The sequence below is a fragment of the Schistocerca gregaria genome, chromosome 6 (genome assembly GCF_023897955.1).
Source record: "Schistocerca gregaria isolate iqSchGreg1 chromosome 6, iqSchGreg1.2, whole genome shotgun sequence".
Lineage (NCBI taxonomy): Eukaryota > Metazoa > Arthropoda > Insecta > Orthoptera > Acrididae > Schistocerca > Schistocerca gregaria.
The window spans coordinates 369,406,643-369,424,299 of NC_064925.1; the positions used below are offsets into that span (position 1 = coordinate 369,406,643).

The window sequence follows — 17,657 nt, forward strand, 5'->3', positions numbered from 1 at the left end:
TCCAGGGAACTACCATGAATCACAGAGACTTAAATGTAATTCTTGTCATTGTTATTTCCATTCATCTCATTACGTATTTCTTTGTTACATTCTGTACTATATTGTAACAGTTCTTTCTATGTGTGGCCAAGTTTCATCAGACTGTGTTACTTGGCAGGGACAAGTCATGTGAAAGTTACATTTTTCTGTAAGTATTACGCAGCAGTATTGATTAGATTGATTCCTTTTTTTGTTGTTGTCACAGTTCTATAGTGAGAGGAGATATGCAATGATGTAAAAGGTGTTGTGAAACAAGAATACATAATAGATATATTTTATGTTAAAAAAAAATGGTGAGAGATGCTGATGTTCCTGCCACATATCCTAAGTGAAATGGTCATCATGGGTGTGGAATAAATCAACATATATTTTCATTTAGTAGGTAATAACAAACTTGTCACAGAAAGTTGTAAAATTACACCAATGTGCATATGGTAATACTTATCAATTTACAACACCTATTAATACTTTGATAATGTTACCAAAATGAAGTTACAGGGAAGTCAGATTTTACATAAGATAATGAATTATACGTCAGTTGGTTCTACTAGAAATCTATCAATCTTGTAGAAGGAGTGATCTACTACCAGATCCATTAAGTTCATTTTAATCTGAATGTTCTAGTAGTTAAAGTTTCTGTGGCTGTGGGCAAGTAACTGAAAATGTGTTTTCCTGAATAATGAGCTCCTTTCTGGACCATACAAAATTAAGTAACATTCTTTCATTTGGGTGCTGATTTCAGTATAAACTATATTAGAATTATAAAATTAGTGCCTGCGCATGAACTGTATTCTTTATTTTATTGTGGATTTCTTTTTTGCAGGTTCAGAAATGTGTTGGCAAAGCTAACACATCAAAGCAAAACAGTGAGATTAGTACATCTTCTGTGTCTGAAAGATCTTTCGTGGACTCATCAGCTAAAAATATTTGTGATGACAACGAAGGCAACAACAAAGAGCCTTTTTCCAATGTGCAGATGAATGTATATGACCTTGAATCCTCAAAGGAAGAACAAAATGAATTGACTACAAAGCGGTCCATAGCTAATTTTGTACAAGAAATGAACATTGATTACATCAATTCTGAAGCAGATAAATTCATTATAGAAGATGAAAGTCTTTCAATGTATTTGAATAACTCTGATGAGTTCCAAGAAAAGAATTTATTGGAAAACGATACTGTCTTAATGCCAATAGGAAGTTGTGAACATAATCGAGACACTATGACATCTGATACTTCCTCCCCCATAGGGGTTGAAACTGCTATAGTTAAAGAAAAAGGTGAAAACACTCCCTTGCAAAATACTGGCAGTTGTGGTATGGTTAGTACTGAAAAAAGAGAAACAATTACTTTAATGCCAGTTAGTTATTGTAAGACACAGTCAACTACTGAAACTAAAGTGCCTACAGAACCTGTTGGAAGTAATATGCAAACCAAAGATGATGATAGGCACTCATCAGATAATGGGAATAGAAGTGTGGCTATCTCATCAATTGATGAACAGATTATGGTTTTCTCTTCATCAACAAATGTGACTGATGTGGCAGTTGACAACTCTTGCCTCACTGTAGCATCCATGATTGATGATGGCATAAAGGGGAGTGTTAAGACACTGTGTGAAAAGCAGTTTCAGGAAGAACATGAAGTATCTCTAGCTATTAATACTACAGATGAAATTTTGAATGTGGATGATGCTCCCTGCACTTTATGCATGGAAGAACGAGAAAGCAGTGTCCCTGTTGTAATGAGCACACAAAAAGGTTTCAGAAATGATTTGGCAGAACATTATGATAGAATGAAAGAGTATAATTCCAACAACAATTGTTTCAACATAAGAAGTGGGGATTTGGTAGTTTCTGATGATGACCTTGCTTTGTTAAACAGTACCAAGAAAGAACCCAGTACACATTCCGTTTGTGGTGTGTCACTCACAGATACTGAAAATACAGTTCAGCCTCAGCAGTATGGAGAAGTGTGTAGTATCTACCCTCACAACAATAAAGGTGAATGTGTTATGGTCCAAATGGGCAGAGATGAGCTTGTAAGAAAAGTTAAAGATGAACCAAGTGAAAAGATTATACAAACTTATGGAGAATTAGATGTTCCCCATGAGAAAAATGCTGTTATTCACGTAAGAGAAGCCAGAGTCACTCTTGATGAAATGGAGATGAAAAATGATGTACCTCCTGAATGTTTATTGAAACCTGATGTACCAGTTTCCTATCAGGAAAGAAAAACAGCTATATCAGGTACATCACTAGTCGAAAAATGTATAAGTGAAGCTAAAAGCATGAAGAATAGTGGAGTGAGTCCTGATAAAAACATAACTAATGATGATAAACCAGGGCAAACTACAGATATTCCAGTGTTTGAATTACATTTATCCAGAGATAGCAATGAAAGAAAAGTAAAAGATGAATCACATGAAAAGAGGATAGAAACACATGAAGTCCCCCATGAGAGCAATTCATCACCTCATGCAAGAGAAACCACAACCAATGTTGATATGGAAGTTAAAAAAGCTACACTTACTGAATGCTTATGTAAAGCTGACATTCCAGTACCTAATCAGGAAAGAAAAACAACTACATTAGAACCATCATCAATTGAAAAGTGTGAAAGTGAAACTAAAGATGTAAAGTGCAGTGGACTGAATCCTGATGTAAGTGTAGCTAATGGTTATAAACCAGAGAAGACTACAAACATTCCAGTGTTTGAGGTACATTTATCTAGAGATAGTAATGAAAAAAAAGTAGATGATGAACCAAATGGAAAGAGGCAAGAAGCACATGAAGTCCCCTGTGAGAGCAATTCATTCTCTCTTGTAAAAGATACCACAGTCAGTACTGATATGCAAATGAAAAATGCTGTACCTACTGAATGCTTTTTGAAAACTAACCTACTAGTTTCTAATCAGGAAAGAAAAACAAGTGTATTAGACACGTCATCAGTTGAAGAGTGTGAAACTAAAGGTGCAAAGAGCAATGGGCTGAACCCTGATGTTATTGTAGCTAAAGATGATAAACCAGGGAAGACTACAAATATTCTAATGTCTGAGGTACATTTGTCCAGAGATAATAATGAAAGGGAAGTAAAAGACGAACTAAGTGAAAAGAGGATAGAAACAAATGAAATTCCCTGTGAGATCAGTTCATCCAGTCATGGAAGAAAAACCACAATCATTGCTGATATGGAAATGAAAAAGTCTGTTTGTACTGAACGTTCAGTAAAGCCTGTTCTACCACTTTGTAATCATGCGAGTAATGCTACAGCACCAGCTACCTCATCAGCCAAAGACTGTAAGTTTGAAACTGAAGATGCTACGAGCAGTCAACTGCATGCTAATGCAGTCATTGCTAATGATGTTAAACTGGAGAAGCCTGCAAATACCCCTATGTCTGAGCTATGTTTATCCAGAAATAATAATAGTATGAACAATATTTCTGTAAAGGATGAGGATTCCACCGAAATTCCATCAGATCCTGCAATGAAGGAAAAGGACTGTGAAGATGAAAATTTGGGAAACCAGAAAGCGGAAGATGTGACAGTTATGGGTGAAAATAAAGCCAGTCGCCCTCAACAGTCAGGTAACTGACATAAAACTGTTCTTCTTTTTAAATTTATTTGTTAAGATTAGTAAGTCATCAACTGAAGTATTCCACCCATTTGGTGTTTTCAGATGAGCATACAACAGACATTTTATGTTGAGTCAAATTTGTCATATCTCATCAGAAAGGAGAGTGGGGGGTGGGGGTGGGTGGGGGGAGGGGAATGAAATTGAAGATGGCTAAATAGTCCAGGATACTTTGAAAGTTATCAATATTTGCATTTAATATTGCTTCAACTATGAGGAAACCAATATGTTTCTTTTGGAGATTACTTTTAGAGAACTGACCTTTGTAGCAAGTGTGATCCCTACACTTCAGTACTAGAATAACTCGCTAGATTGCAACTGATTGAAAGGTTCATCTCACCATATCTGTGAAAAGAAACCAGAGAAAAAAGTAAGAAAGCCCCTAAAATGACTGATAAACAGTCAGACCATAGAACAGTAGTTTTATTTACAGGTAAAATGTTATCAAGTTGAGAGAATGACTGTGGAGAACTGCGTGTATCTCTATATGAGATGAGGATCCAACAATGGAAACTCCAGGTTGGAATGTCAACTGTATTATGGAAAGGATGGATTGCTGCTCACAGTAGAGATGACACATTTATATTTCAGTCAAAGCTTTCTTCAGAAAAGAAACTACACACACATTCACATGAGCAAGCACGCCTAGCGCACACACAACTGCCATCTCCAGCAGCTTGTGAGCAGTCTGAGTGGCCCGAATGGCTGTCGTGTGTGTGAGTTGTTCTTGCTTTTTTGTGTGTGTGTGTGTGTGTGTGTGTGTGTGTGTGTGTGTGTGTGTGTGTGTGTGTGTGTGTGTGTGTGTGTGTGTGTGTGTGCGCACGTGCACGCGCGGGTGCACGTGCACGCGCGGGTGCGCGTGCGTTTCCTTTACTGAAGAAGGCTTTGGACAAAAGCTAAATGTGTAACAGTCTTCTCACTGTGGCTGTCCGCAACTCAACATATCATCTTTACATTGAGTAGCAGTCTACCCTTTTCCTAATATTGTGTAGATGAGAATTCTGTGCAGACTCATGATTGGTGCTATGCTGATAACTTTGCTGGCAGTAGGGCTTAGGGCAAGTTAGCCACATTTGTTCTAGATCTAGGTAACAATACACAAGTTACCATACTGTGCATGACAGAAGGAACCTTGTACCACTCTAGCCATAACTTTCCTGTTGTCCTTGGAAACAGAGTGAGGGATAAGTGTCTCCATGAGCCCAAATTTACATCTTCTTCATGATCATTATGAAAGTTGTATGTTGGTAGCAGTAGAATTGTTCTGCAGTCAGCCGCATATGCCAGTTCTCAATAGTGTTTCACAAAAAGAAAATTGTCTTTCCTCCGGAGATTTCCATTTGAGTTCACAGAGCATTTCCATGAAACTTGTGTGTTCATTGAACGTATTGGTAACAAATCTAACAGCATTCCTTGGACTTGCTTTGATGTATTCCTTTAATCAGACTGGTGGAGATCTCAAACACTTCAGCAAGAATGTGTCACACAAGTGTTCTGTGCAGGGTTTCCTATATAGATGAGCTGCACTTCCCTAGAATTCTCCTACTAAACTAAACTGAAGTCGACTATTTGCTTTCCCTAAAATCAGTCTTGCTTGCTCATTCCATTTGATGACATTCTTTAATGTTGTACCTAGATGTTTAATCGCTGTTGCTGTGTCAAGCAACAGACCACTGATATTGTATTCAAACATTACAGAATAGGTTTTAGAGTTTTGTACATCAGTCTGTAAAAAGAGAAACCTAATAGGATCATGTTGCTCTCCATCAGTCTCTCTGTCTGTCGCTCTGTCTTATTGTTAAAAACTCCTTTCTCAGCAATGGATAGACATAGCAAGTTGAAATTTATGCCATTTAACTGAAGGCTATGATTCCTTGTGGTGTGAAAAATTGGAGCTTCAAAGTTTGTGTAGTCAAACGGTTTGGCTATTTACCATGTATACACAAATAATCCATGCATATTTTTTCCCGAATTTAAGGACAAAAATTTGATGTGCACAAATTAATTGTAATAAGTGTTGGTTCTGCTCCACCTCCAAGAGTAGATCCCTCTATTCTGTAGCATTTTGGTGGCCTCAGTCGGTGATGTATCAGTAGCACATTAGAAGAGAACATTGGAAACTGTGCAGTAGGAAGAAAGTACGATGAGAACGAGGGTTGTATTTGCTACTGGCAGAAACACAAAATGCGATTTCAAGAAATGAATGGTAATTTCTGGGAATTTTGTGAAGCATCTGAACTTGCAAAAAAGGTTCAGCTATTATGTAGATATGAAGTGGGAACATGGATACACAGTGTCTAGTAAAATGTGCCAACTCAGAGCATTAGCCTTAGCCAAAGAACTAGGCATCAGAGGTTTTTAAAAGAACTAGAGCTGGCTATCAAGTTTTTTCATTCGAAATGTATTAGGCTTCTGGAGGAAAAAAACTACCATCACTCAATAGGTTCCAGACAGTTACGAGGAAAAAACATCGAATTTTCGTCACTACATGATAAATTTGCACCACAAACATCCCTGTATGTTCTTGCAGATTAATAAAGTGGATCAAATGCCAGTCTATTTTGAGATGCTGCTGATCAACAATGAACAGGAAAGGGGAATCCAGCATCATTACACAAACTGCAAAGGTGTACAGCCGTGTTGTGTGTAACTGCTGATGGACAAAAGCTACCAGCTTACTGATGTTTAAAAGGAAAACTATTCTGAAAATATCAGTGAAAGGCATCTTGTTGAGAGCAAAACCAAAATGGTGGATGGATGATGACTGTGTGGTTGACTGGGAAATGCATGTTTAGATGTTTGGCAATGCCATCCTGGTGTATTATTGAATTTACGAAACGTGCTGGTCCTGGACAGCTTCTGTGGAGTGAGGAAGTTTGAAAAGGGAAAACTGACTTTGATCAATAATCCTGGAGGTCTCATGTCCATCTGAGCATTTTTTTTAGTAATAAAAATGCCTAAATATTGAGGTTAATTTTTTTTTGTAACCAGAAATCAATTATTTTGTTTTTCAATTAATGGCCAAATTCTGTAACTTTATATGTTCTCTCCTCCGAGTTTGTATTGAGTTGAACTTACTTCCATGTTGTCGAGATCTACAAACTTCTGTAGGTGCTCCTTCTTCCGACGCCGCAAAACTTCTCCTTCTTTACTGTGTAGGTAATGTAATTTTCATATATCAGACTTCTTCCTCATATGCAGGCAGAAAGTGTGACATGATCTCTTCGTGGTGCATGGAAGAAAATAAAAAGGCCTCATATTTTTGCACTGAGAGAAATTCCTATTCAGATACCATGAAAGCTACTACTCGCATCTCATATCTAAACACATCCTCTCTCCACGAGAACTCAAGACATAAGGGTGACAAAAATTGAATGAGGTCTTTATCATTTGTTCTCCCCTTCCAGCGTAGCAAAATATATCTTTTGCAGGTGCTTACAACGATTATCCTTGGCTTTTCCTATGTACCAGTACACACCCAGAAACTATTAGAAGAGTGTATGAATTGGCTATTCAAAGCTGCACTTAAGCAGCAATATACACAATGGATAGCTGATGAAAACCATAAGGTCAAGCCAAGTGGAAAAATCAGGCGACCATATTTGTCTCTTATTTTTAGGTGGATGAAATGTGCATGGAACTTCATTCTGCTTTCACTGGTGGAAAAACTATCAAAATATGTGGTATCACAAATTCACTGGCCAGAACCAAGAACTATGTTATATGGGAAGATGGCAACGACAACGATGATTCTTCTGCTTGTAATGACGAAGAAAGTGATGATGAATAGAATAATTTTGTTAGAATATATGTTTTTGTAAATAAAACACAAATTAAAGCCAAGATATGTGATGCATTGGTAAGTTGATGGTGTGGATTATTAGCATATATACTGTTTGTAACCTATTTTGATACTTGAAAACTCACTCATCAAAACATATTGACCAAGAATCATGAAATTTGGCAGGAAGCAGTATTTCAAAGTGCAAGTAAAGGGAAAAATCAGAAAATAGTAAATGTTTAATTATATCACACCAAAAAATATTTGTTTTGTCTTTCGTTATCCAACTTCAAACTTGAAGTTAAAACTTACTCAAAAGTCTTGGATTTCCTGGGACCAATATCTTGCCAGTATCAGTGTTGATAAGGGGCAAAACTCATCAAGAGTCTATGTTCCTGGGATGGATTAACTGTCATATACATCATTAAGTCTGTTCAGAACCCTCAGAGCATGAGTCCTAGTAGCACCTAGCTGATATTTCTACTTAACTGCATTCATTTACATTTTTCCATATTGAGAGCAAGCTGCTGTTCATCACACCAAATAGAAATTCTGTGCAAGTCATTCTGTAGCCTCCCACATTCACTCAACAACAAATCCATGGTTTGCATACACAACTGCATCATCAGCAAACAGTGACATGCTACTTCTGAGCTATCTGTCAACTCTGTAATGTAAATAGAGAACAAGAACAGTCCTGTCAAACTTCCCTGGAGCACACTCCTGATGATACCCTTATCTCTGATGAACACTCGTCATCCAGGACAATGTTCTGGGTTCTGTTATTGAAAATTAGAATATGCTGAAGAGTTCTGCAACAAACTAGCAGTAAGGGCAGTGGTACGTATGTTTTTGGATCTGTTCCTTTGCCACTCTTTTATACAGTAGTTACATGCACTTTTTTCTAGTCGCTTTGGACTTTGCACTGGGCAAGAGATTCACAATAGCCAGTAAAAAGCCAGTGCCAAACAATACTTTATGTAAAAAGAAACTGGAATTCCATTCAGACCTGGCTGACTATGTATTTTCAACTCTTTCAGTTGCTTCTCAATGCTGGAGATACCTGTTTTCATGTCCTCTGTGCTAGAGTCTAAATGGTAGTCAAAAACTGTATGAACCTCCTTTGTGAGCAATTTTTTAAACACAGAATTTAAAATAAGTGTTTCTTTTGCTGTCTTTTATTGCCACACCAGAGTGCCTGCTCAGAGATTTTAATTTAGTTGGCTACTTTTTACATGGATCAGGTTCATGCTAAGTGGTGTGATGTGGAATACCGCAACAGAATAAGCATAAAACACTCACATAGAACTAAAAAGTAAAAATAAAATTTAATCTTTATATGGGTGCATGCTGACCATTTAAAGTTTTTCTGATGACTACCTCTGCTCAAGAATTCCTCTATGGTAAGGAAGGCGATGTTGTGGAGAAACACCAGTAAACTAAATTTGAAGACACTTTTGCTGTTGTCAGACATTTTATTTCCATGGGTAGAATGTCAATGTTTTGTAGCTATATATTTCACCCTTTTCTCTGCCAAAGTTAGATTAGTTAAAGAGTAATGCATATCATTTTTTCCTTATTGTGCTGTACTTGTGAATATCTGTGTTACTCTCAAAATTGGGTGGATTATTGATAAGTGAGTTAGTGTATTTGGGGCTGTAGTTAATATTCCCATCTGCTTAAAGAGGTACCTGCAAGACATATGTTTCTGAAGTCCATGCATAATTCTAATGACACACTTTCGTGCAATGAATACTTTTTGCCTAAGTAAGGAGTTACCCCATAAAATTTCCCATAAGAAATCACTGATTGAACATCGCAAATTATGTTAACTTCCAGACTTCAGTATCCCTAGAGTCAGCATTTATTCTTATGGAAAAAATAGCCAAACCTAAACATCTTAGTAGGTCTATGTCTACTATGTGGCTTTCCCAATTTAAGTCTTCATCAATAGACACACTAAGAACATACAATTCTCTGTCCTGTTCATTATTTCACGTTGATATACTAGGTTAATAGGAGGTGAGATGATTTTGACGGTACAAAAGTGGATGATCTGCACTTTTTTTTCCGAAGTTTAATGCTAGACCTTTTGTGCAAAACCACTCAGTAACTTTCTCAAAAACATCATTTATTGTTTTCTCTGTTGATGTGTTGTTGTTTGGATTCACAACAATGCTTGCACCTCCTGCAGATGGGATTAATTCTGCCTCATGATTCAAATAAAATGGCAGATCATTAACATAATGTATGAACAATAGTGAGCCAGTGATAGAACACTGTGGGGCTCCCATTGTAATGCATCCCGATGCAGATGATGTAGCATCATTGTATTACTTGAATTGTCTGGAGTAACTCTCTGCATTTTGGTTCTTAAATAAGAACTAAAACAGGCATTTGCTACTTGGACAATGAATGGTCATCATTTAGTTTCAATATGATGAACATTGAGGACTTACGTGCACAGTTTACACTGACTGTAAATTGGGCTCTGGAGAAGTATGTGACTAACTGTCTTCACTCATTCAGCCCCTTCCCTGTTCCCATTCCAGCCCTACACAGCCATCATTCCACCATCACATCCAGTCTTTTTATTTCTCCCCTTTTCCACTACTCCTCCCCCCCCCCCCCCCCTCCCCTGCCCTCTATCTAAACTGCAGTAGCTACCTGTTTCATAAAAACCTCTTTAATAGACTGTTATGAAAAGGAAAGTTGCTACTCACCATACAAAGAAGATAATGAGTTGCAGATAGGCAAAACAAAAAGACTCTTACAATTAAAGCTTTCAGCTGTTAAGGCCTACATCAACAATAGATCACACACACACACACACACACACACGCATGCGCGCACAAGCGCAACTCACACGCACAACTGCAGTCTCAGGCAACTGAAACCGAACTGCGAGCAGCAACACCAGTGCATGACGGGAGTGGCGACTGGGTGGGGATAACGAGGAGGCTGGGGCAGGGAGGAGGAGTGATACTGTGGTGGGAGTGGTGGACAGTGATGTGCTGCAGGTTAGATAGAGGGCAGGGTAGGGTGGGGTGAGGGGGAGTAGTGGAAATGGAGAGAAATAAAAGACTGGGTGTGGTGGTGGTGGAATGATGGCTGTGTAATGCTGGAATGAGAACAGGGAAGGGGCTGAATGAGTGAAGACAGTTAGTCACATACTTCTCCAGAGCACAATTTACAGTCGGTGTAAACTGTGCACATAAGTCCTCAGTGTTCATCATATTGAAACTAAATAATGTCCATTCATTTTCCAAGTAGGATGGTAACAACTGCTTATCTGCTCTTCCCAGCAATGGGTTTATTAACTTCAGTAACAATCACCACTATTATATCACTGACCAATCCCTGTCTCCATACTGACACTGTTGATAATGTCACATCTGTCTCTATGTATAAGATGTAATATATTTCAGGTGTGTGTGTGAGGTGTTGAACTTGCTCCTTAAGACAGTTTAGAGAGAGAGAGAGAGAGAGAGAGCTGTTTACTTGCAACAAAGAAAGCTCAGCAACATAAGACTTCTGTAGATCTGTATTCTAATTGGCACTTGCTTAATTAAAAAGGCTAGAACTTTAGTTTTATTGCCCGTACAACAACTGGGTTTCTTTCTGAGGCCGCCTCATATTCTTAGCTATCAAATGAAGTTCTTAAAACTATTGCTTAAGTAAAGCATAGTCATTCGTGCACAGCACATTTCAACTCAACCTCCACAACATCCTAGTCCATTGCTATGCTGCTCCAAATCCTAGTCCCTTGCCACAAGGATCATATCCTGGTTGAAGACCCAGGTGCAAGACCTGCCCAATCAGTCCACCAAGCTCTTTGTATTCCAGTCCTGTCTCAGGTTTATCCCACCCCATCAGAGGCTGGGCTAAAGGTGAAAGCAGCCATGTCATATACCAGGTCTGCTGCAATCATTTCACAGCTTTTTGTGTTGGTATGACTACCAACCAGCTGTCTACCAGGATGAAAGACCACCAGCAAACTGTCGCCAAGAGTAAAATGGACCATCCCATGGCACAACATGCTGGTGAGCTTAAGATGATTGATTTCCATGACCACTTCACAAATCAGGCCATCTAGATCCTTCCCTCCATCACCTGCTTTTCGGAATTACACAAATAGGAATTCCCTTGCAACACACTTTCCAGATAACCCTGACCTTAACCCCTGGTAACCTACTCTCCACACACACACACACACACACACACACACACACACACACACACACACACACCACACACACACACACACACACCACCCAATAGCCCAATAGTTTCCACCCCCTTTGTTCTTTCATCTCCTCTCAATTCACATTCCCTTACCCTCATCTCATTGTGAGCCACTCTCTGCCAATGCACACACTGGTTTATTCTATGCTTCTCTACTTTTCTGTTTCCCATTCCACCCGCTCCCCTCCCTCACCCACAACCTTCTGATGCTGTGCCTGGCAGCCTTATCATGCCATCTAGATCCTGCATGCTTTGCCAGGCAGTGCTGACTCCTCTCTCCCCTTACCCGTACCCTGTTATCCCTCTTCCATCCCCACCCTATTTCAGATTGCTGCTTCCGCTTGACATAGCACAGTGTGCTCGAGCCTGAGTGTCTGGAGATAGCAGTCATGTGTATGTGAGGTGTACTTGCTTATCTGTGTGTGTGTGTGTGTGTGTGTGTGTGTGTGTGTGTGTGTGTGTGTGTGTGTGTGGTTTGGTGGGCAGTCCATTTTAGAAAACTGAAGGCACACATAATTAGTTGTCTTTTTGGTGTGCTTGTCTGGAATTCAACATCTCCTCAACATGCTGAGTAGCAGTCTGTCCTTTTCACAATATTGGCATTATTCCGTTCTGAATTTTTGAAGAGTAGCTTCATATATATGTAAAAGTAGTGTACTAACAAAATTTCAGTTTGGTTTCCAGAAAGGCTTGATAACTTAAAATGCTATGTGATGTCTCAAAGGTTTTTGGTTGCATAACTCAAAGAGTTCTTCCAAAAAGCTTACGTATTGTGGTTTGAGTGGGACAGTACACAAACGATTTAACTGGAAGAGTGCTTAAGGTTGAAGTAAACAGTTCATATAATGGACATAAATCAGCATCTTCCTCAAAGTGGGGAGACATCAAGAATGAGGTTCCACAGGGTTCACTTTTGAGTTCCTTATTGTTCTGAATATATATTACTGACTTAGCTCTCTCTGTTCACAAAGATGCAATGCTAGTTGTTTTTGCTGATGATAGTATAATAATCACACCCAACAAACAAGAATTAGTCGTGGTAATAGTAAATAATGTCTTCGAGAAAATTATTAAATGATTGCCTACAAATGAAGTCTCATTAAATTTTAGGAAAACACAGTACAGTTTTGTACAGGAAGTGGCATAACATCATTAATCAACATAGAGTTTAAATAGATGTAGCTAAGAAGGCCAAACCTTTTGCTGTGTTCATTGATGAGACATTGAATGGGAAGGAACACATTGATGATCTACTGAAATTTTTGAGTTCACCTACTTATGCTATTAGGGTACTGCAAATTTTGGTGATAAAAATATCAGTATTAAGGAAAACAGTAATTATTACACAAAGCATGTAATCAGAATAATAGCTGGAGCCCACCCAAGATTATCTTGCAGCCATTTATTTAAGGAAATAGGGATATTCACCGTAGCTTCAAAATTCGCTTATGAACTTTGTTATTAATAACTCATCCCAATCCAAAAAATAGCAATGTGCATAGCTACAACACTAGGAGAAAGGCTGATCTTCACTGTTCTGGGTTAACTCTAACTTTGGCACAGACAGGGATGAATTGTGCTGCCACAAAATTATTTTGTTGTTTACTAAATAACACCAAAAATCTGACAGATAGCCAAACAGCATTTAAAAACAAATCAGAAGTTTTTCTGAATGATAACTCCTTCCCTTAATATGTGCATTTTAGATATAAATTAGTAATAACACAATTCTTTTTTAAAAAAATTAAAATTATGACTTGTTTAACTGACGAGTTCCACATAATGTATTCATGTAATTTAACAGGAGCAATTAATTATTTATATTAAACCACATGTATTCCATGTTGGAGTTCCACGTTAACTACACCCAAAACAAGACAACAAAGACACACAGCGTTTGTGTGTCGGAGACTGACTTGAGATGTGCAGCAGGTCACAGTCCTACAGCGTTGCATCATCAGCTCAGTTGCTCGAACATCAGCAATGGCACATTAACTTAACCACAAAATAATCTTCTCATCTCAAAATGGACTTTTGCCAGTTTGGATGGCTGTTTCACCCTCCATTGCTGGTTGCACCACTAGCAATGGAGGGCATTTCTCTGACCATGCGAGCCACTCATGCTGGTGAAACATGAGAAAAATAATTAAAGAAATGTTGGTCAGAGAAACCGAAACAAAAGTCAACAAGTAAGATGTCAATGGGTAGCTACATAAGGCTCAACAATTTTTTAGTGACACAGCATTTCTGAAGCTATTGGTACCATAAGATCCAGAAAATGCATGTCTATCAGGCACGCTGCCTTCCATCACGCACTCTGCCATAATGCTGTCTTCCCCAAAATGCAGATGACATTCCTATTTGTCATTTCCCTTTTTTTATCAGCCATGTTTGCTACAAGCTTTAACTTAAAAAAATACCATTTGAACTTGAGAAAATTCATCCAACTACAGTGTTTGTACGCTCTTTTATCTTCTCTCAACAGCCCACACAGAATGTCTGAAAAAAATTATGCACTGGTTTGTGTCTTCCATCAGTTCAGATAAATGGATGATTCACTCTTGTGATCAAGTAGTGTCCTCACAGAGGTACTGTGCCTTTAGAAAGAGACTGAAAATTTGAACTCTGAGCCGGCCGATGTGGCCGAGTGTTTCTAGGTGCTTTAGTCTGGAAAGGCGTGACCACTACAGTTGCAGGTTCAAATCCTACCTGGGGCATGGATGCATGTGCTGTCCTTAGGTTAGTTAAGTTTACGTAGTTCTAAGTTCTAGCGGACTGATGGCCTCAGATGTTAAGTCCCATAGTGCTCAGAGCCATTTTTTGAACTCTGTCAGGTGCTATGCCTGCCACAGAGAGCAGAGCTCACATTGGTGTTTATCCTGTTGTGTCAACCAGCCTCTCCTGTACACATTCTCTGTACACACATCCAGCTAGAAAGGCTGTAATGGTAGCCATGTAGCCAGTGGAACAGGAAAGAAAATGATTAGTAGTGGTACACGATATTCTTTGTCATGCACTGCTGCTTCTAGAAATTAAATTATAGGGTATTTTGAACAGATCCATCAGATTTCACAAGACTGTATCTTGACTGAAAATATAAACTAGGGGTGAATTTTAACTTATGCATAGAACTACAAACCTTTCATTTCCAAATGAACCATCTGAATTTACAAGGTGTATCTTTTACATGCATACACATACAAGTATGGAGTACTTTTTACAATTACATTTGGGATCAAAGTTTTAATTTACCTTTCACAAATGTTCAATATGTCCCCCACCAGATGAACAACAACCAACCAGATGACAGTCATACTTTTTCCATACTTCTGCAAGCACGTCCGAAGTTGCTACCTTCACTTCTATTGATATCTAGCATCACTCAAAGTTGGTGGAAGGAGTGAAACATAGACAGTGTCTTTCACGAACCCCTATGAAACAAAAAACAAAATCAAATATCAGATGGTGTCACAATGTCAGATTATTACTCCCATTAAGACCGATCCATTGTTCAGACAGCTGTTCTTTAAGAAATGCTCGTACATTCTCTTGTAACTGAACTGTGCCTGTTGAAATGGAGAATGTAAAGTGCCTTTTATTACTGTGTTGCTACCATTCTGACATGAAGCTCATCTGGTAGTGAATGAGTGTGCGAGCAAGGTAGTTGCATCTGACAGACCTCTACCTGCAACCACACTAACCAAAACCTTACTTCAGTTTCAGTGCGCAATCTAAAACTTACCTAAGTTTGTATCTTCATTCATGTAGTAGATAAACTGTTGTAAATTGAATGGAGCATGGACCTCCCAGTTTTGTGCTTTACAGTGTTCATTAATAGTACTACAAGGTCTGCATTTGAATTTAAAACAATCTCAAAATGAATAGTTTGTTAATTACCGCATACACCATTTTAAGTACAAATGGATACAACGGGGAAAATAATTTATCTGTGTAGTGCACACTGCCAAGTGTCAATGTGGATCCTTTTCCCCTGTTTTGATTTGTCTGATACACCGTCATAAGCCATAGTAGTTCAGGGAGCATTGAGTTATGGTAAGAATTACGCAACACTTTAAACAACAAAAAAGACTTGTGATGTGCAAAGCCAAAACATATATAAATACCAGTGATCTAAATAAAAACTGGTGGCTAATGGTGTGACAGGTACAAGAGTATTAGAAATATTATTTATAGAAATCTACAAAAATATTTGCATTTGTGATGGTTTCCAAAATGTCTGCACTTTGAATGTACAAACTGGAACTATATACTGTATGCAATCTCTTTTAAGTATGTGAAATGTCCATGATTTGGAAAGGTTACATGGTGCGTAAGGACCTGGAAATCTTTGGAAACTGTGGAAAGCAGACCAGGAGACCAGTGCAGATGGCTTGTGAAGTGTAGATGTAGATGGAGGAACCTTGACAGATTTTGCTGACTGCAGTTCCATTCAAAGTCTTGAGTGAGTGTTTCTGTAGATCAGAGCCTGGTATCAACTCAACCAGTTTGCATGCCAGCTGGTATTTCAGGTCTCCAGTTAGTATTATCATTCATCAGTCAGTCCTTTGTGACCCCTAACAAGGTTTCTCCAGAGCGTAAACTCTCTGTAGTGCAGATATTAGAAGAGCCCAATCACATTTATTCTGTATAAATGGTATCTTCATTATTGTTATACGAGTACACTCCTGGAAATGGAAAAAAGAACACATTGACACCGGTGTGTCAGACCCACCATACTTGCTCCGAACACTGCGAGAGGACTGTACAAGCAATGATCACACGCACGGCACAGCGGACACACCAGGAACCGCGGTTTTGGCCGTCGAATGGCGCTAGCTGTGCAGCATTTGTGCACCGCCGCCGTCAGTGTCAGCCAGTTTGCCTTGGCATACGGAGCTCCATCGCAGTCTTTAACACTGGTAGCATGCCGCGACATGTGGACGTGAACCGTATGTGCAATTGACGGACTTTGAGCGAGGGCATATAGTGGGCATGCGGGAGGCCGGGTGGACGTACCGCCGAATTGCTCAACACTTGGGGCGTGAGGTCTCCACAGTACATCGATGTTGTCGCCAGTGGTCGGCGGAAGGTGCACGTGCCTGTCGACCTGGGACCGGACCGCAGCGACGCACAGATGCATGCCAAGACTGTAGGATCCTACGCAGTGCCGTAGGGGACCGCACCGCCACTTCCCAGCAAATTAGGGACACTGTTGCTCCTGGGGTATCGGCGAGGACCATTCGCAACCATCTCCATGAAGCTGGGCTACGGTCCCGCACACCGTTAGGCCGTCTTCCGCTCACGCCCCAACATCGCGCAGCCTGCCTCCAGTGGTGTCGCGACAGGCGTGAATGGAGGGACGAATGGAGACGTGTCGTCTTCAGCGATGAGAGTCACTTCTGCCTTGGTGCCAATGATGGTCGTATGCGTGTTTGGCGCCTTGCAGGTGAGCGCCACAATCAGGACTGCATACGACCGAGGCACACAGGGCCAACACCCGGCATCATGGTGTGGGGAGCGATCTCCTACACTGGCCGTACACCTCTGGTGATCGTCGAGGGGACACTGAATAGTGCATGGTACATCCAAACCGTCATCGAACCCATCGTTCTACCATTCCTAGATCGGCAAGGGAACTTGCTGTTCCAACAGGACAATGCACGTCCGCATGTATCCCGTGCCACCCAACGTGCTCTAGGAGGTGTAAGTCAACTACCCTGGCCAGCAAGATCTCCGGATCTGTCCCCCATTGAGCATGTTTGGGACTGGATGAAGCGTCGTCTCACGCGGTCTGCACGTCCAGCACGAACGCTGGTCCAACTGAGGCGCCATGTGGAAATGGCATGGTAAGCCGTTCCACAGGACTACATCCAGCATCTCTACGATCGTCTCCATGGGAGAATAGCAGCCTGCGAAAGGTGGATATACACTGTACTAGTGCCGACATTGTGCATGCTC

The 17,657-nt window shown here is 39.8% G+C and overlaps 1 protein-coding gene across 4 annotated transcripts in view; it reads left to right on the forward strand.

Moving 5' to 3' along the window:
- Positions 1–17,657, forward strand: part of LOC126277997 (uncharacterized) — a 277,984-nt gene that overhangs the window by 104,589 nt on the left and 155,738 nt on the right. For all 4 annotated transcript variants that reach the window (XM_049977675.1, XM_049977678.1, XM_049977677.1 and 1 more), the window contains one exon: positions 863–3,626. In XM_049977675.1, the coding sequence (XP_049833632.1) occupies positions 863–3,626 (2,764 nt within the window). The remainder of the gene's footprint in view (positions 1–862; positions 3,627–17,657) is intronic.